This window comes from Oryctolagus cuniculus, chromosome X (assembly GCF_051225735.1).
Source record: "Oryctolagus cuniculus isolate XC-2025 breed Fujian yellow rabbit chromosome X, ASM5122573v1, whole genome shotgun sequence".
NCBI lineage: Eukaryota > Metazoa > Chordata > Mammalia > Lagomorpha > Leporidae > Oryctolagus > Oryctolagus cuniculus.
Window position 1 is genome coordinate 37,489,662 of NC_142888.1, and position 19,923 is coordinate 37,509,584.

A 19,923-nucleotide genomic window follows, 5' to 3' on the forward strand; every position below is an offset into this window, starting at 1 on the left:
CAGGAGGACTATGTTGAGTCTTGAAATCAATGAGCACTAAATGTCTGCTGAGAACTTCATTGATTTTTGGCCAGTGCCGTGGCTCAGTAGGCTAATCCTCCACCTTGCGGCGCCGGCACACCGGGTTCTAGTCCCGGTCGGGGCGCTAGATTCTGTCCCGGTTGCCCCTCTTCCAGGCCAGCTCTCTGCTGTGGCCAGGGAGTGCAGTGCAGGATGGCCCAAGTACTTGGGCCCTGCACTCCATGGGAGACCAGGAGAAGCACCTGGCTCCTGCCTTCGGATAGGCACGGTGTGCCGGCCGCAGTGCGCCAGCTGTGGTGGCCATTGGAGGGTGAACCAACGGCAAAGGAAGACCTTTCTCTCTTTCTCTCTCTCTCACTGTCCACTCTGCCTGTCAAAAGAACAAAAACAAACAAACAAACAAAAAAACAAAAGAACTTCATTGATTTCTTTCATTAGCATTTTGTAGTTTTCAGTGTATTTTTCTTATATTTTGTTATACACTTAAGCATTGCATTTTTGAACAATAGCAATTTTAAATTTATATATTTTATGTAATTTCAATTCCATCTTCCAAGTGTTGCTTGCTGCTTTGTATAGAAATACAATTCACTTTTTGTACATTGTTGACCTCATACCCATCCTATGGGCTAGCTGAAGTCACTTATCAGTTCTAGGAATTTCTTTTTGTAGATTCTTGGAATTTTTCTATATCATTACATCTGCACATAAGAACAGTTTTTCTTCCTTTTTGATATGCATGCCTTTTGTTTTCTTCACTATTTGATCTGGATAGGGCTTCTATACGAAATTGAATAACAGCTATATCAGATATCCTTACTTGCTCCTGACCTTCAGACTATTAAAATATACTAGTTACACCATTGTGACGTCTCTTACCAAGCTTAGGAAGTTGTTATGAACTGAATGTTTAGCCCACCTTCCGGGAATTCCTATGCTGAAGCCTTAACTCCCAATGTGATGGTATGAGGAGATGAAGCCTTTGGAAGGCAATTAGGTTTAGATGAGATCATCAGGGTGAGGCCAAAGAAACCTCTCCCCATCCACCATGATGTGAGAATACAGTGAAAAAGAAGCTGTATGCCCCCACCAGAGCCCTATCATGCTGGCACCCTGGTCTCAGGCTTCCCAGCCTCCAGAACTGTGCAAAATAAACGTCTATTGCTTAAACCACCCAATCTATGATATGTTGTTATAGAAGCATGAGCTAACTAAAACAGATGTTCTTTTTGAGAGTTTTTAAATCATGAATGGGTATTGAATTTTGTCAAATGTTTTTTTCTCCATTGATTTATATGATATGACTTTTTCACTTTAACCTGTTTAATATTATTACATTTATTAATTTTTAAATAATGGATCAACTTTGCAGGCTTAGAATAACCCCACTTGGTCAAATAGTATTTTATGCTAATTTTTGCAAACAATTTGCTAAGGATTTTTGCATCTATATTCATGAGCCGTAATTCACACACTATAAAATTAAGCACTAAAATGTTACGATTCTTTTAACTAGTTTTCTTGTACTGGATGATTTTGGTTTCAGTGTAACACCAACCAGACAGAATGCACTGGGAAGTGTTTCCTCTTCTATTTTTCTGGAGGTGATTGTGTAGAATTGTTAGTTCTTGAAACATTATTTGGAATTACCTAGTGAAACCATCTGAGCCTGAATATTGGGGGAGGAGTGATTTAAATTAGTACTCAATTTCCTTAACAGTTATAGAGCTATTTATTTATTTTTTAAAGACTTATTTATTTACTTGAAAGTCAGTGTTACACGGACAAAGAAGGAGAGGGAGGGAGGGAGGGAGAGAGAGAGTCTTTGGCCGGCGCCATGGCTCACTAGGCTAATCCTCCACCTTGCGGCACCGGCACACCGGGTTCTAGTCCCGGTCGGGGCGCCAGATTCTGTCCCAGTTGCCCCTCTTCCAGGCCAGCTCTCTGCTACGGCCAGGGAGTGCAGTGGAGGATGGCCCAAGTCCTTGGGTCCTGCACCCCATGGGAGACCAGGAAAAGCACCTGGCTCCTGCCATCGGATCAGCAGGGTGCGCCGGCCGCAGCGGCCATTGGAGGGTGAACCAATGGCAAAGGAAGACCTTTCTCTCTGTCTCTCTCTCACTGTCCACTCTGCCTGTCAAAAAAAAAAAAAAAAAAGAGAGAGAGAGAGAGAGAGTCTTCCATCCACTGGCTCACTCCCCAGAGGGCTGGAGCTGCACCTTTCCGAAGCCAGGAGCCAGGAGCTTCTTCCAGGTCTCCCACGTGAGTGCAGGGGACCAAGGACTTGGGCCATCTTCTACTGCTTTCACAGGCCATAGCAGAGAGCTGGATCAGAAATGGAGCAGCCAGGACATATGGGAATGCTAGCACTGCAGGGGGCGGCTTTACCCACTATGTCATAGTGCTGGCCCCAGAGCTATTTAAATATCTATTTTGTGTTGGGCTATTTTGTGTTGGGTGAGTGGTGTAAGTTTGTACTTTTCAAGGAATTGGTCCATTATTCTATGCTATTGATTTAATGAAATGCATGTAAAATTGTTTGTAGCATCTTTTATTTTATTTTTGATGTCTGCAAGGCTTGTAGAATTATTCCATTTCATTTCTGATATTAATAATTTGTGTCTTCTTTTACATCAGTCTTGCTAGATATGTGTCAATTGTATTGATTTTGTCAAAGAATATGCTATTTGTCTTACTGATTTTCCCTATTATTTTTGTTTTCAAGGTCATTGATTTTTACTTTTCATCATTTCTATCCTTTGGCTCTCAGTTGGAAATCTTTCTGGTTCTTGGTATGATTTTTTTTTTAAATCCTTACTATTTTGGGTGTTATTATGAGACTCTGGCACTCAGTTAAATCTTCTGTGTTGGTCTCTTATGAGAAGGTTCTGGTAGGGGAAGGATGTGATGCTGCCTCATTAATGCCAAATATGGTAAAAGACCAAGCTCTCCACTTAGCTTTGTCTCTTGGTGGGGAATGGGGGGATATTGGAGCCTGGGAAATGTCTATGCTTTTCAATCAGTCTGATGGTGAGGGTAATGGTGGAGTCAGTTTTTCTCCAGTGTTTGACTGGAGTACAATTGTCATTGTCTGTTTTCTGTATTGCCAGACCACCCCTTTCATGGGCCTTCAGCTGGAAAAATCGGACTTTCCTTGGTGTTCTTTTTTCTGCCTCTGTGGGTTGCTGGCTTCTCCAGTGTCTAGTCTAGGACCCAGTGTCTAGTCTAGGACGTGTGCGGCAAGAAAGAAAACCAAGGAACTCAGCACAGTATCTTCCTTTAGATCTCAGTGTCCCTGGCTGATCTGCTTTCTCATTACCTCTCAAAGTCTTATGTTTGCTTTGTACTTAATATCCAGGGTTTTTAGTTGCATTTGGTGGGCAGAATAGGGGAAAATATATCTACTCCATCTTCTCTGAAGTGGAAGTTTCAAAAAAAACATCTTTTGGGGTGGGCATTTGGTGCAGCAGCTTAAGTCACTACTTGGAACACCTGCATTCCCATATCAAAATGCCTGGAGTTCCAGCTATTCCACCTCCAATCCAGCTGCCTGCCAATGTGTACAGTAGAAAGCAACACAGGATCACTTGAGTATTTGGGTGCCTTACATCCACACAGGGGACCTGGATGAAGTTCTGGACTCCTGGCTTCAGCTTGGTCAAGCTCTGGCTGTTACGAATATTTATGGAGTGGACCAGCAGATGGAAGGCCTGTCTGTCTGTCTCTCTCTCTCTCTCTCTCTCTCTCTCCCTTTCTCCAAACATAACAAAAATAAATTTAAAAAGAATATCTCTTGATGCTGAGTTGCAATTAGACTGGAGGAAAACCATGGAGGAGACAGCAATATAGGGTAGGAGGTTATTGTAATTTTCTAGATGATAGGTGACAATGGTGTGGTCAAAGTGGTAGCAGTGAAAATGGTGAGGAGTGGTCAGATTCTACGAATATTTTTAAGGAAATCCAAAAAAAATTTGCTTATGGCTTGGATATGGGGGCTGGGAAACAGAGGAATCAAGGATTATCCAAGGTTTTTGGTTTGAGCAACTGGAAAAATGATTGTGCTAATTACTAATGGGGAAGGGAGAGAAGCAAGGTTGGAGAGAACAGATTAGGAGTTTAAGTTTGGATATATTTTTCGGGTGAAAATGTTGAGAAGACAGTTGTGCACTACTTCTCTCCCCCTTCTCTTTTTTTTTTCTTTGACAGGCAGAGTGGACAGTGAGAGAGAGAGACAGAGAGAAAGGTCTTCCTTTGCCGTTGGTTCACCTTCCAATGGCCGCTGTGGCCGGCATGCTACGGCCAGCGCACCGCGCTGATCCGATGGCAGGAGCCAGGTACTTATCCTGGTCTCCCATGGGGCGCAGGGCCCAAGGACTTGGGCCATCCTCCACTGCACTCCCGGGCCATAGCAGAAAGCTGGCCTGGAAGAGGGGCAACCAGGACAGAATCCGGCGCCCCGACCGGGACTAGAACCCGGTGTGCCGGCGCCGCAAGGCGGAGGATTAGCCTAGTGAGCCGCGGCGCTGGCCTATCCCTCTTCTCTTTATTTATTCCTTTTAATTTATTTATTCCTTTTAGCTATTTGTGAGACCTCATTTTATGTTCCACATATGCTGGCCTCTTGCTCTCTCTCTCTCTCTCTGTCTCTCTCTCTTCTGTTATTTGCTGAATAAGTTCTTAAGATCCATTTTCCAATTACATTATCTCTCCACAAGTAACTCATCTCTGCTTAACTCATTCATTGACTTTTTTTTAAAGATTTATTTATTTACTTGAAAGTCAGAGTTACACAGAGAGGAGAGGCAGAGAGAGAGAGAAAAGAGAGAGAGAGAGAGAATCTTTCATTCACTGGTTCACTCCCCAATATCCAGCTATAGAGAGCTGGATAGGAAGTGGAGCAGCTGGGACCGGCGCCCACGTGGGATGCCAGCGCTTCAGGCCAGGGCGTTAACCTGCTGAGCCACAGCACTGGGCCCCATTGACTTTTAAATTTTCACTTTTACCTCTTAGTATCTACATGGGATTGGTTTCAGGACCCTCCCTCCGTGCATACCAAAATCTGTGGATACTCAAGTCCCTTATAGAAAAATGATACAGTATCTGCATATAACCTACACATATTCTTCTACTTTAAAATTATTTATAATACATCATGCAATCTAAATGCTGTGTAAATAGTTGCTAAATTGTATTTTTTAGGAAATGATGTATGTTCAAAACAGAAAATAAAAAAAGTTATTTCCACAGTTGATTGAATCCTTGGTTGCAGAATTCACACAGTCAATTGTATTGTATTTTTGATTTCTAGAAGGCTGCTCTGTTTTTTTTTTTTTCAAATATAGCTGTCCTTTTCAGTAACATCTTGTTCTTTTTATTTCTTCTTGTATGTCCTCCATCATTTTGTAAAATTTATTTATTTTAAATTATAGCCTTAACCATTTTAACATTTATTATCTCTGTGAGCTTTCTTGTTATCTGAAGTTCATAGAAGTTTAATCCTACTGTCTATTGTGTTTGCTGACTCTTGCTTATTGTGGATTTTTTTACTCATGTTCAGCTAGGATTCATTGATGACAATCCTGTTCATCCTGACTAGAAGGCATACTTACACTGAGAGGTTTGGTTTTTGTTTTTTTCCAGATATCTGAGAAAGACCAATTTATGTGTTAATCTCAGAAGTTGTAGGTTCTGTGACCAATCAGGTAGTTCAGATTTGAACCGTAAATGGGGTTAAGCATTCATAGAGAAGGAAAACAAAACTTCCTCCATCCTAGGTCCAGGCCAAAATCAGACAAACCACCTACCTTGTGTCCCTATGCCAATGGGAAGGTTATTTCCTAGTCCCTTTCCCTGAGGGTATAGTTCTTTGAAGGCAACCTCATCATAAGGATGTCCAAAAGCACTCTCTTTCCCTTTCAAATTAAGACAAATTCCCGGGGGCCGGCGGCACTGTGACCAAGCAGATAAAGCTGCCGCCTCCATTGCTGTCATCCATATGGACACCACACGGGCCCGGCTGCTCCACTTCCGATCCAGCTTTCTGCTGTGGCCTGGGATAGCAGAAGATGGCCCAAGTGTTTGGGCCCCTGCACCCATGTGGGAGACCTGGAAGAAGCCCCTGGCTCCTGTCTTCGTATCAGCCCAGCTCTAGCCATTGTGGCTGTTTGGGGGGTGAACCAGCAGATGAAATCTCTCTCTGCTTCTGCCTCTCTGTAACTCTTTCAAATAAATACATAAATATTAAAAAAAGAATAATCCCACTTTGTTCTAATATTTCTTAATTTGGGTGATGATTTATCAATATTTACCTTTAAAATTTGTACCCTTCTCTACATGTAGATTATATTTTAATTAAAAAGTATATGAAAAATAGGCCGGTGCCGTGGCTCACTAGGCTAATCCTCCACCTGCGGCGCCGGCACTCTGGGTTCTAGTCCCGGTCGGGGCACCGGGATTTGGTCCCGGTTGCTCCTCTTCCAGTCCAGCTCTCTGCTGTGGCCTGGGAAGGCAGTGGAGGATGGCCCAAGTGCTTGGGCCCTGCACCCACATGGGAGAGCAGGAGGAAGCACCTGGCTCCTGGCTTCGGATTGGCGCAGCACGCCAGCCAATGGCAGCCATTTAGGGGGTGAACCAACGGAAGGTTTCTGTCTGTCTCTCTCTCACTAATTCTGCCTGTCAAGAAAAAAAAAAGGATATGAAAAGCAAAACATGTTTTTAAACCATTAATGGGCCAATTCTACCCAAATTGATATATAGATTACAGGCAATTCCTTTCAAAATGTCAGCGAGAGAAAAGTTTGTTCTAAAATATATATGTATGGGTGAGCATTTGGAACAGTGGGTATGTTGCACTTGAGACATCCACATACCATATCAGAGCACCTAGTTTGAATCTCAGATAATTCATTTCAAATATAGTTTCCTGCTTATGCATACCCTGGAAGACAGCAGGTGATGGCTAAAGTACTGAGGTCCCTGCTACCCATGCGGGAGACCCATATGGAGTTCTGGGCTCTTGGTTTTGGCCTAGCCCAGTCCTGGCTTTTGCAGGCATTTGAGGAGTCAACCAGTGAATGGAAGGGCTCTCTCCATCTGTTTCTCTCTCTGCCTTTCAAATAAAAATTTAAAAATATGTATCTATATGAAAAGTCACAGGCCCTATAAAATGGAAGGAACCATTCTGCCCAATAGTAAGGATTGCTATATAGGTACATTAATTAAAACTGTGATTTTGGTGGAGGATTTATGGAACAGAATACAGATTCCAGAAAGAGACCCATACAAGTGTGGCCACCTGATTTTTGGCAAAGGCAACTAACTCAATAGAGTAAGGATGGTATTTTTCAATAAATTATGTTTGTACAATTGTACATTTCATAAGTAAAAAAGAACTTTGACTTAAACCTCTTATTATATACTAAAAGTATCTCAAAAGGAATCATAGATCTAAACATAAAACTATGTACAATTTTAAGAGTTAACATAGAAATTTTTCATGACCTAGAGTTAGGCAAAGAATTTTTAAACAGGATAATCCAGAAAATAAATAAAATTGATAAATTAGAATTTATCCAAATTAAGACACTGATATAAGGATAAAAAGACAGGCTACAGACTGGAGAGATATTAGCAAGTCACATATCTAACAAAGGATTTGTATCCTAAATATATAAAAAGCTCCCCAGACTCAACCATAAGCAAACCATCCAATTAAAAATATCAAAAGACTTGAACAGACACTTCACCACAGATGTATAAATGGCACATAAGCACAAGTATGGAAGCATTGTGGTGGAAGTGATGTGGTTTATGTGGGATGACCACACTCACAACTCCAGAGGGTCCTTTTTTGCCACAACGACTACAGCCTATAATCCAGGCCTAAATCGGCAAGTAGATGGCATTCCTAGACTACGGGGATCAAGTCAGGGATAATTAAACTGGTACAAAACTCAGACCTGTTTTGAAAAATATTTGTGGGAAATGATCACATCCTCATTTGTTGCAGGCAGCCATCCTGTGACCATGAAGTATCCAGAAGATAAAATTAACACATATCAAAGAGGGTAGCACTGAAGTGAATCAAATCTCTGAATACACTGTGCCTAAAACCCACATACCTCTACATTTTCAAATGACATAAGCCAATGTCCCATGCTTGATTTGTGTTTTTTGTCATTTCCAATTGAAAACATCCTCATGTCTACCACACTTACAAGTCAACATCCTTTAAGACTTGTTTCACCTTCAGGAAATTTTTCATGTCTGTTAAATGTTCCTTTTTCCTCTGAGCTCTTCCAGTTCAGAGTCTGAGCCACTCACCTTATCACGGCTCTCCCACCCTCTTTCTGACATGTGCGCGCATGCACACACACACACACACACGCCCCAAACCCTTATGGCATCTTCATGTTGCTTTGCCTCACATTTCATCCCTTCCTCAGTTGTATCACTGATCCTGGTACAATGTGATACTCAACATTTGTTAAAATTGTGACTCTGTTTCCTCTACAAGACCATCAGTTCTTGAGGGTCTGACAATCCTTCCACTTGGCTCCTCCCTGCTCCACTATTTCTTGCATTAAGCCATAAAGATGAGGCTCAGTAGCAAGAGAAAGAGGTTCAAGGGCATCCATGCTTGTTTATTACTGCTTGTGTATCCCTCCTCCTAGTCATCTGCCTCCATGCCTTTGCTGGAGATGGAGCCAGCCAAGTTCCACCTGGAGCATCTTTCTATTTTCATGCGTTCTAAATTCTACCCCTTCAAACTCAAGTCTTGCTCTAGGAGGGAGGAAGGCTGTGAGGGACTGGGAAGGGACTAATGGGAACTGAGTGGATGGTTATGTTCATATCTTGACACGGGCATGAGCTAGAGGTGTATACATTTGTTTAAACACATGAAATTATACTCTTAAGATGTGCACATTTATTACATTGTATGAATATTTTACCTTAAAAAAGAATCACATTGAACTCTAGTAAATGGCATGGATTCTGAAGTCTTCAAAGGAATGTATACCCACATATAATTATGAAGTGCATAAAATAAAGATGGGTCGATGCATAAACATATCTGATAAAATCCATTGTAGTAAAATGGTAGTTATGGAATCTGGGTGGTGGATATATGGGTGTTCATGGTAGAGTTACTTTGACTTTCTGAATGTTTGAAAATGTTCATAGTAAAATGTTAAAGACAAAATTAAAGGATGTGGATTAACATTTCTGGTATCTTCACACTCGTTAGACCTCCGTTACATATTAATCAGAAACTCACAACCAGCCTTCACGCTGGTTTCTAACCCACTTTGGTCTTTATAACCCCAAGGATCCCCAAAGAGAACATTCTGAAAGATAAATCTGACCTCCATGTTCCAGGCCCTGTTGGCCTCTTCAGCTTCATCCCGATATGCCTCGCTACTTCAGACTGAGATCTAGCTCAACTCAAGGGCTTGTAGTTTGATTCACATATGAGGATGCTTCAGGACATCTGACTTTTGCTGTCCCTCCTGCTTGGAATTTTTCCAACTTCCCTTCTCTGGTAAATGCTTTGAAACTCAACTCAGGTGTTAAAATCTTTCCAGAATACTTTCCTACTTTGCAGAATGGGTTGGGTCTCCCTACTTCATTCTCCCGTGGCACCTTGTACTCATTAGCGACACAGTATTAATCCCAATATGCTGTACTTGGGTTTTCATCGCTGCATACTAAAGCACATGCTTCCTGAAGATCAATGGTATGCACGGGGCCTGACATGAGAGTCTGTGATAAGTCACTGTAGAACTGAGCCACTGATACTGAACTGGCATCTTTCAACAACTCTGTCACAAATTTGTATTTTCACTACAGGAATTTAAGGACCACCACACCAATAGATTCAGCCACCTCCCTTTGTTCTTTAAACAGCACCTTCCTCATGTAGCTGACAACCTTATGATGTAGGGATTATGTCTTAATTTTACAGATGGCAAAATTGAGGCAAGGAGATATGAAGCAACCAGCTCAAGATAGCATAAGTGGCAGAACCGAAATTGAATCACTGATGTTTTCAACTCCCAAACACATCCACTTTCCACAAGAGTCCACTGTCTATGTTGGGTCAGGTTTTGGAAAACCTTGAAATCTTGGGTTGTAAAAAGCAAAGGAAGGCCATGGAATGTTCTTTAAAAAAGCAGGAGAAGAAAATAGAACTGTAGGGAGGTACTCCTGATAGGTTGTATATGACAGAATGGAAATAGAATGTAGGGAAAGGCGCTGGCCTCTGAGAATATAAAATGATTATTTTATCTCTCCTACCACATCCAGTGATGAGAGGTGGCATTATGGTTGGTTCTACGGTAAAATGAACTGCTTTGAGTTTAAAAACTGAAAGGGGGATACAGGAGTCCATCTTCTTTACTTTGGGTTCTGAGTGGCTGACTCCATTGTTTTACCTTCTGGAAATGGCTTGGATTTCCACCCCTTATGAGATGTAGAAATAGGACAAAGTCACCATTTGACGAGACAGCTGGGTAAAGGGTTCCTAGTGAAGTGGCTTTCGATGGGAGCAATTATAAGATGGTGCCCTCCCCATCTTTCTGTAACTTCCACACTAGCCTCCCTGGCTTCAATCTCTCCCCCAAAGAGATCCTTTTTAAAAGTAAGTTGGAGCTGGTGCTGTGGCATAGTGGGTAAAATCACTGCCTGTGATGCCAGAAACTTACATGGGTGGCAGTTGGAGTCCCAGCTGATCCACTTCTGATCCAGCTCCCTGCTAATGTGCCTGGAGCAGCAGCAGCAGTTTGCCCAAGTTCTTGGGCCCCTGCATCCATATGGGTGACCCGGATAAAGCTCCTGGATTCAGCCTGGCCCAGCCCTGGCTGTTGTGGTCATTTGGGGAGTGAACGAACCAGTGAATGGAAGTGCTCTCTCTTCCTCTTTCAAATAACTAATTTTTTAAAATAAGTTTTCTGTTTAAAACTCTTTACTGCTCTCTGCCATTAAATAGGACTCCAGTCCTCCATTATCTGGGGTTTTGAAATAAATATTAAAGACCTAATTAATTATAATCACATACCTTCTCAAAATACACCTTTCCTCCTGGAGATTCTACATAAGCCCCACCCCCTCCTTCTCAGTGAGTCAAGGCTGCACTTACACCAAATTGCTTGTCCTTCTCTTCATCTCTTTCTCCACCTATTTTTATTCATGCTATGGCCTTGGTATGGAACATTCTTCCCACTGCCTCTCCTAATTACTTTTCATTTTTCAGTTCAGGCATCATCTGACAGGAAGCCTTCCCTAAATTACCTGCTTCCTTAAGATGGATTCCCTGTCCAATATGCCATTTTCATCTCTACCACTATGCTCTACCATCTGGTGCTCTTCTCTACACAACTTATTGGAGCGCAAGTATCTTTTCAGTCAACTTGGTGTGAACAGGGTCCTAATGGAGGGGCTGTTTAGTTTAGGCAGGGTACACTATGTGAGCAAGCAAAAATGGAGATCTGTACCCAGGGCAAGTCAGGGCTAGAGGATTCAGTTTGGGAATTTATAGCATTCAGAAAGTTCAGGGAAAATCAAGCCTCTAGAGGGCTTCTTAGCTGAGATAATTAAAGTTGGCAAATGTAGACCCAGAGAGCCCTCTCTCTGCTCTGGTTTGGATGTGGTTTGTCTCTCTCAAAACTCATGTTGAAATTTGGTTGTCAATGCAGTGGCGTTGGAATGTGGGCCTTTGGGTGGTGAATGGGTCATGGGAACACAATCCTCAAGAAATGATTCTTTCTCTAGATAATGGGTTAGTTCTTGAGACTGGATTAGTTCTAGCAACAGTGGGTTATTATAAAGCTGGCATCTCCTGTCACACGTGCCCCTCTTGCACATATTCCTCTCCTACTTTTCCATCATGAGGTGAAGCAGCATGTGGCACTTGCCAGATGAGGTCACCTGACCTTGTACTTCCTAGCCTCCATGCTCACGAGCCAAAAGAAACCTCTTTTCTTTATGACTTACCCAGTCTATGGCATTCTATTTTAGCTACACAAAACATGCTCCCAAATTACTCATTGAGATGGAAAGCTCTTGTGTAATTTTTTTCTATATACTTTTTCACTCCATACTGGAAAAAGGGAATAATGGCGCTGGGTGCCTTGCTCCCCTCCCAGAGTTAGAAAGCAGCCTCTGATCTGCTGGCATCTCCTGCCTGGACTGAGAAGTAAGGTGACTAAGACTCTAGGTTATCCTCTAACCTGAGGCTGGTGCTTTGTCCCTTCACAGAATAGGCTGGGAGTTGGTGACATAAAAAACCTAGCCTATCATTTCTGGAAAGGCTATGAAATCCCTCTGCTTTCCTGTTGCCTTTCTATCAAGAGATGTAGTTCCTTGTGCCCCAGACATGAATCTTCTCTACCCAAATCCTGGCTAATACTGAGACTCAGATTGAGAACTGGAGATGATTTAACCAGTAGGTGCCAGACTCAGACTGCTTCACTCCAGACCCCCGAAGTAGAATTTTCAAGACATCTTAGATAGGGTTTCTTTAACAGGTACTCAGGGTCACATAGTGTCAAAGTGGTGGTGAATTTGAAATTAGGTTCCAAACTGTATTCTCAGGATAGTCCTCTGGACACAACTCTTAATTCTGTACCTTGCATGCAACAGGTGCTGAATAGACATCCAGGGGTGCTTGAGCTTCAAAAGGTTTTTGGGCATGGTAAAGGGGAAAAAACAACAAACATGAGCTTTGGAACCAGGAAGATGCTGGCAAGTTTGTCTCCTTAACTGTAAAACAAGGCTAATTATTTCATGAGGTTGTCAGTGAGGATTAAACTAGCCCTAAACTGGCACCCTAAAGGCACTTGATAAATGATAGCAGTTATCAGTGAGATGTGGTGGAATACAGTAATAAGAACACAGACTCTGGGGCCAGCATTGTGGCACAGCAGGTTAAACTGCTGCCTATAATGCTGGCACCCCATGTGGCTGCCAGCTCAGGTTCTGCTGTTCCACTTCTGATCCAGCTCCCTGTGAATATGTCAGAAAAAGCAGAAGATGGCCCAAGTGCTTGGGCCACTGCCACCCACATGGGAGACCCAAATGGTGTTTCTGAATCCTGGCTTTGGATTGGCCTAGCCTTGACTGCTGTGGCCATTTCGGGAGTAAACCAGTGGATGGAAGATATCCCCCCAGCAGCCCCCCCATAACTCTGCCTTTCAAATAAATAAATAAATAAAATCTTAAGAATAAAAAGAATTTGCATTCTATGAAAAAAACAAACATTCTAGATCCAGGCTGGCCCCAGAACTTCTTTTATATGCGATGCTGGAAGGTTGCTTTGCCTGTTCCCTCACTGGCAGGATGAGGATGTTGGTGAGGATGAAATGAGTCCATATATATATATATACACATACATATACATATATATATATATATATATATATATATATATATATATGTATGTTATCCCACATTCACAAAAAGAAGACACAAGCACAGTCAGTATAAACAGCTTCTTCATGGAAGCTATGGAAAGTCTCTCCACTGAACTTTTAAGTCCCTCTGAATTGTTGCACCCTTTCTTTTCTGCCCACTATACTTCTGGTTATCTGTTTCGAGTGTGTGAACTGTGTCCCTCCTAAGGGCAGGGATCCTGTCCCCTTCCCACACCAGGCACAAGGCTGGGCACCAGAAGTGCCTAGTGACAATTTGCTGAAAGACAAAAAGAATACAACGAGAAGGTAGAAGGCGGAACTCCTGGACCCCACACCACATTACCACCAACAAAAACAAATCAAAACAAAAAAAGAAAAGAAAAGAAAAGAATGCCAAGCAAAGCAATTGCCAAGATAAATCACTTTTATCTCTATAGGAAAGGGAGAATCTAAAAAAAATATAAATTACATTAGTAACACAACATAAGAAAAAAACAGGGGAAAAAAAAAACGAGAAGTCTGGATGATACTACTCTAACCTATTTATAAAAAGGCCCTGCATCAGAAATTCACAATCCTACCCACTTCTAAAAATATATTTAGACATGTACAGAAGCGGTGGGCTTGTTTTTAAATTGTTTGCTTTGTCTGTAAAAATATATTAAAGGTGAATAGAAATCCTCTCTCCCTGCCCCCTATCTAACCCTCAGCTCTCTGCTGGGGATTGGAGATCAGAGGTAACTATCTCACCATGTTCTAAACCTTGGTTACTACCAACTCCCAACCTCCTCCTCAACTCACTTCACTTAGAACCTGAAACATTAAAAACAAAAACAAAAAACACCAGCCTCTTTGGAAAAGCGTAACTCTGAGGGTAAACTTGCTTTTCATTGGAAACAACACAAAACAACAAACAGGAGGCTATGAGAATCCAACTAAACTAAATAAAACCCAGTCAAATGGAGGCTGGGTTTCAGCTCCACAGAAACTAACAAAGAAACAAAGGGAAAGAGGCCTGGAATCAGGGGAATTTGCTAGCAATTAGCTGCCTTTGAAAGATCAAGAGTAGGTGTTAACGGGCAAAGGGCTGGGGACCTGGTATTGGTTACAGCAGCCAGCGCCTAGTCAGGCAGTCGCCTACACAGGGACAGAGGTTTCTCCTGCCCTCCCCTCACTATTCTCTGCTCCCTTGAAATCCCCAAGACAAGCAAAGCTGGGTAGAAACAGAGGGGAGGGAAATAGGACCTCAAGTGCTAAGGGGGAGGTAGCCAGGCTTTTTGCCTTTGGTGTGACTAGATGGAGGACTGCTTGGCCCCTGGGGTCCCCAAGGTAGAAAAAGCAAATGGACTAAGGGACCCCTGATTCCAAGGAAGGAGAGTAGAGGAGGGGCTATGGAGAAAAGAAAGACAAACTGGAGACACAAAGAACACAAAGGAAGCCTCACAAATTCCCTGTGGCCTGCATGGTAGCTGTTCAATTCCCCAGAAGCACTGAGCAAGCTGGGGTGAGGTTGGAGTGAAGGGTAAAGATCAAGGATACACTCCATTTGGGAAGTGCCAAAATGGAGGGGCAGGGGATTCTCCATCAAGTCCAGATTGCCAATGAGACAAGACAGGAGGGAGGTGGGGGCACTGTCTGGACAATGCAGACAATCCACGCAGGAAAGAAGGGGGAAGGGAGGATCATCATCAGATGGTCTGCTTCTTCACATCTGAATGTCTCTTCTGGGCCTAGGGTCAGCAGTGGCCCATCTGTACTTTGCTTGAACGTCGAGTTGACCTGTGGCCTGGAAGTGCAAAAGCCCAGGATTGAAAATGTGAAACCTGAAGTTTTCTTCAGACTGAGACCTCAGGTGAGGAAAGAAGCATAGAGGTTCCCAGGGATGGGTTGTCCTGCCGCACCCTGTCTGGAAGGTCCAGGCTGGGCTCGGTGGTATAGGTGGAAGAAACAGGTTGGAGGGCCAAGGTTATGTGCTTCAGTGGCAGGTGCTTTCAGGTTTCTGGGAGATGGTTTTCATCTGCTGGGGCCCGACCACAGCCACGTGGATAATGTTCTGCAGGATCTCAAAGTCCAGGCAAATCCCTGGAGCTTACCTGGCACGAGGGGCTTCAAATGTAGCCAGCCAAAAGTAGCTTCTTCCAATGGGCCACAAAGTCAATGGTCAACAGCTTGGGTGTCTGTTCTCTCCCCACTTAAAAGTGACAGGAATCTCTTTTCCTCCCAAGGATAAGTGAAGTCAGCCTTTCTAGGCTACCTCTGGAAATGGCCCACAGTGGGGCAGTACGAAAGACACTAGGCCCTCCTCTTTATTTCCACAAAGTTTTGGCAAGAGGGGGCAGACACCATAGCCTTCTCTCAGGAACAAGTTTGGAGGTGGGGCACATCCACTGGATTGGGAGGAAGACGAAGGCAGAATGGACAGGCTTCTGGATAAAGGGCTTGAGTTGCACAAAGTATTGAGTACTGGGACCTCCCACTTCATGGCCAGAGAAATAGGGAGGGCCCAGGTTCTCTTTCTTCATGCCTCTCTGCCTCCTACCATCCAACTCTGGGGCAGGGTGGGGATGGGGGCCAAGAGTAAAGGACAGACAAGGCAGGTAAAAGGGACCTGGGCTGGAAAAGGAGAAAAGTGGTTCTGGTCAGCTGGAGACCTTTCCCATTTTCCTGCTACTCAGGGTATGGAGAGAAGGCGGCAGGATGATCCAGTGGAAATGGAGAAGGAGTTGGGAGCAGCTGGAGGACGGGGTCTGTGGGGGGAGTCCGTGCCTTTGGTCAGTCCAAAGAAAGCAGGACAGTGCACCTCAGCACCTTGTCCAGGGCAGATAAGATCCAGGAGTGCCCCGACAGTTGACAACAGAGAAGGCAATGGGGGTGTAGGGGTGAGAGCTGGAACACAAGGAAGCTCACAGAAGTAGTTTGCCATTTCTGTGGATTTTCAGGATACGGCCGAGTCTCTGTTTTGCTGTGGCCAGGCCCTTTTTGGGACGCTTTCCTGTGGGGGAAGGGAAAAGTAAGCAAGGGATATGGCAAGGGAGGGTGTCAGCAGCAACTCTAGCACCAACTATCCTCAGGTCACCTCCCCTCCTCTCTTTGCTCACCAAGCCTCCTCATCCTTCAACCATAATGGGCAAGAAGCCCTCTTTAATCATTTCCATCCAAGACCACATGCCCTGGTTCTTCCTCCTTTGACCTCCTGATGCAGATACAGACACAGACACCCTGCTTATAGTCTGTACGTTTTGTTTTCCTGTTTTCCTTTTAAAATTCTGCAAGGAAGTAAATGTGCTTCCATGTCATCTCATTTTGCCCACCAGGATTAGACAAGTGTCTGCTTAATGATTATAGCTCACCCATATTCTTACCACCCAACATTACACCAATTTCAGAATCCTTGATCTGCACACTCTAGGGACCCAGCTTTGAGGATCAATGTGAGGGAAGAGAGGGCTTGAACCCTGTTTCTTGCCTGTTTCTCTCCCCCTCACATCAAATCTCCTCCCTGGTTCCATCTGACCCTCTCCATCAGTTTATCCCCTCCCTCTCCATTTAGTCCCAGCTTTTCTTCACTTCTGCCTGAACCTGGATACAAGGGCAGTTCAAAAACTTTATGGAATATGGAATTAAAATATAGTTTATATTGGTGCATAAAGATCAAGGCTAACTAATTTGATGGTAAGGATGGAATGTGCTACCTTGAGAAATACTGAGTAGCTATTGCTGAGGTCATATAGGCAGAGACCCCATGTGTATTATGTATATCATAATACACATTTTCCATGAACATTTTGAATACCCTCCTATGTGTCTCCTTCCTAGAATTCCCACCTCCCATCTACCCTCTAATCTGCCTACTAGAAGGATGTTTCTAAAGCCAAACTTGATCTTGTCTCTGCTTAAAATCAGTCAACGTCTCTCCATGGCCCATGAGATTAAGATTAGTACAAGCACCTTAGATTGGCCTTCAGCATCCCTCCCTGATGTTCTCATCTACTAGAACACCTAGGGTTTAGAGCAGGTGGCCCTGAGATCCCTCTCAGTTCTTCAACAATATGGTAGTTGTACCTTGTCCTGTCTGATTGCTCTGGGAGCCAACTGAAGGGCGCCGCTGGGTCAAGAAGACGCCGGGGGCCATGGGTGTGGTGCTGCGGTTTGCCTGGGCCATGCCAAAAGCATTGGGACGAGCAGTATACTCATGGTCAGCAAGACTTCCTGACAGAGCCTCTTGTTTGGGTTCAGGAGGAGGCAGGGGTGAAGAAGAGGTGGGAAGCTGGGGAACAGCAGCCAGAGTTGGGGCTGGTACTGTCACACTGATATTGGAGTCTTGAGGTCGAGGTTGTTCTACCTCCTTTAGCAAAGGTTTCTTCTTGATGTATTTCTTCTTTTGGGCCTTCTGTAACTCCTGAAACACAAACCAAGTGAGAGCAGAGATTTAGGACTGGAGCAAAGAAGAAAATTTCCCAGGAAAAGAACTAGAGAATGATATGGTTCTGCAACCCATCACCCACCTCCCATCCCCACCAAGTCTAGCCAGCATATACACCACAACACAAATCCTTCCAGTACCTGAAGTGATCTCTTTGGTACCATCCATCCTTAAGTCATCACTACCACTGATCAGTACACTGGCAAGAGAACTGTAGATGAATTTGGAGACTTGGACTTTCGTCCTAGCTTTGTCACTAGTGAGTTGATGGTGAACATTTCTAACAACAACCAAATTTACACTAGGAGCTAAGGCACAGTAGACATTTTATCTTATTTAAATACTCAGAACAGCCCTAAGAATGAAGAACCCTCACTTTACAGATGAGATAACTGAGGTGCAGGGATATTAAGTAATTTGAGCCAAAAGCCTCACAGTTGAAGTAGTTAGTGTCAGTATTTAACCAGGTCTATCTAAAGATACACCCTGTGAACTTCTCAAAATCAAATATCTGGGGAGTAGAACTATTAGTTTTGGGATAATCAAGGCTTACACTCCATAAATTGGATCTTTGTCAAAGTTACTAATTTTTCTGAATCTCAGCTGCTTCACCTATAAAATGGCTAAAATAATATCTGCTTTTCAAAGTTGTGGGAAAGATTAAATAAATTAACAATATAAAAATACATAGCATGGGGGCTAGCACTGTGGCTCGGTGGGTTAAAGCCCCAGCCTGCAGCACTGGCATCCCATATGGGCAACAGTTTGTGTCCTGGCTGCTTCACTTCTGATCCAGCTCCCTGCTAATGTGCCTTGGAAATAATGGAGGATGGCCCAAGTGATTAGGCCCCTGCACACATGTGGGAGACCCAGAAAAAGCTCCTGGCTCCTAGATTTGGCCTGGCTCAGTCCTGGTTGTTGTGGCCATTTGGGGAGTGAACCAGCAGATGAAAGATCTCTATCTCTCCTCTCTCTAACTCTGCCTTTCAAATTAAAAAATAAATTTTTAAAAAATACATAGCATGCAGTGGCATTCAAGTGGTAAACCAGTCTATCTTTACCTCTTATAATGTATTATCTTCATTTTACTGGTGCTTTACATAAAAAGATTTATTTATTTGAAATACAGAGTGACAGAGAGAAGGGGGGAGGGGACAGAGGGAGAGGGAAAAAAAGAAGGAAAGAAAGAGAGAAGAGAATAGAGAGATCTATCCACTGGTTCCATCAGCTGCCGTGCTGCTGGGGCTGGGCCAGGCCAAACCTAGGAGCCAGGAACTCCATCTGGGTCTCCTACATGGAGAGCAAGGATTCAAGCACTTGAGCCATCATCCTCTGCTTCCTAGGCACATTAGCAGGGAGCTGGATTGGAAGTGGAGTAGCTGGGACCTTAACCAGCATTCCCATATAGAATGTAGGCATCCCAATTGGTAGTTTAACCTAGTGCACCACAACATCTACCCTCTTTCACTGGTCCTTTCCTTTTCACAAAAAAAAAAAACTTGACAATCCTCCAGGTCACTGGGTCTAAAAACCTCAATTTTATATGGGAGGGAGTAATAAGGAATTGTGTCACTTCTCCCAATACCTTGGATTTCATCCATCTATTGCTCCATGGGCTGCTATTCACTGTATAATGAATAGAATACCTGCATAATGGGCATCTGTAGCCCTGAGAACCTGGAAAGGTAGTGCTGAGAGCATGTGAACAACTTCACCTTCTGAAATGCTACACAGCCACACAGACCACCTCAGTGATTACATTTCTTTGCCTTCCCTTGGCAACACGAGCCTATTCCTGCCTTCAGAAGATCTGATAGTCCATGGCTACCATAGAAATTTCTGGAGGACAAGAATAATAATATTAGTAATACATGCAGGTACTGTTCTTTATTTAATTAATAAACATAAAAATACAAGAAGTAAGAATTATAATCGCATTTTAAGAACGAAGGAACTGCGGCACAGAAAGGGTAAGTCAGTTCCCCCAGTGGCCAGACTGTGATTTAGACTGAAGCCATGTGGCTTTAGAATCTCTTCTCTCAGCCACACTGCTATTCTACCCATAGCAGA

General features: G+C 43.4%; 1 protein-coding gene across 7 annotated transcripts in view; it reads right to left on the reverse strand.

Moving 5' to 3' along the window:
- Positions 1 to 13,836: 13,836 nt before the first annotated feature.
- Positions 13,837 to 19,923, reverse strand: part of PHF8 (PHD finger protein 8) — a 107,492-nt gene continuing 101,405 nt past the window's right edge. For 5 of the 7 annotated variants that reach the window (XM_070067348.2, XM_070067349.2, XM_002720027.6 and 2 more), the window contains 2 exons: positions 17,493 to 17,829; positions 13,837 to 16,422 (listed from right to left, as the gene is read on the reverse strand). In XM_070067348.2, coding sequence (XP_069923449.1) covers positions 16,334 to 16,422; positions 17,493 to 17,829 — 426 coding nt within the window. In that variant the 3' untranslated portion in view covers positions 13,837 to 16,333. The remainder of the gene's footprint in view (positions 16,423 to 17,492; positions 17,830 to 19,923) is intronic. The other 2 variants (XM_070067350.2, XM_051827713.3) reach the window with 1 other exon arrangement.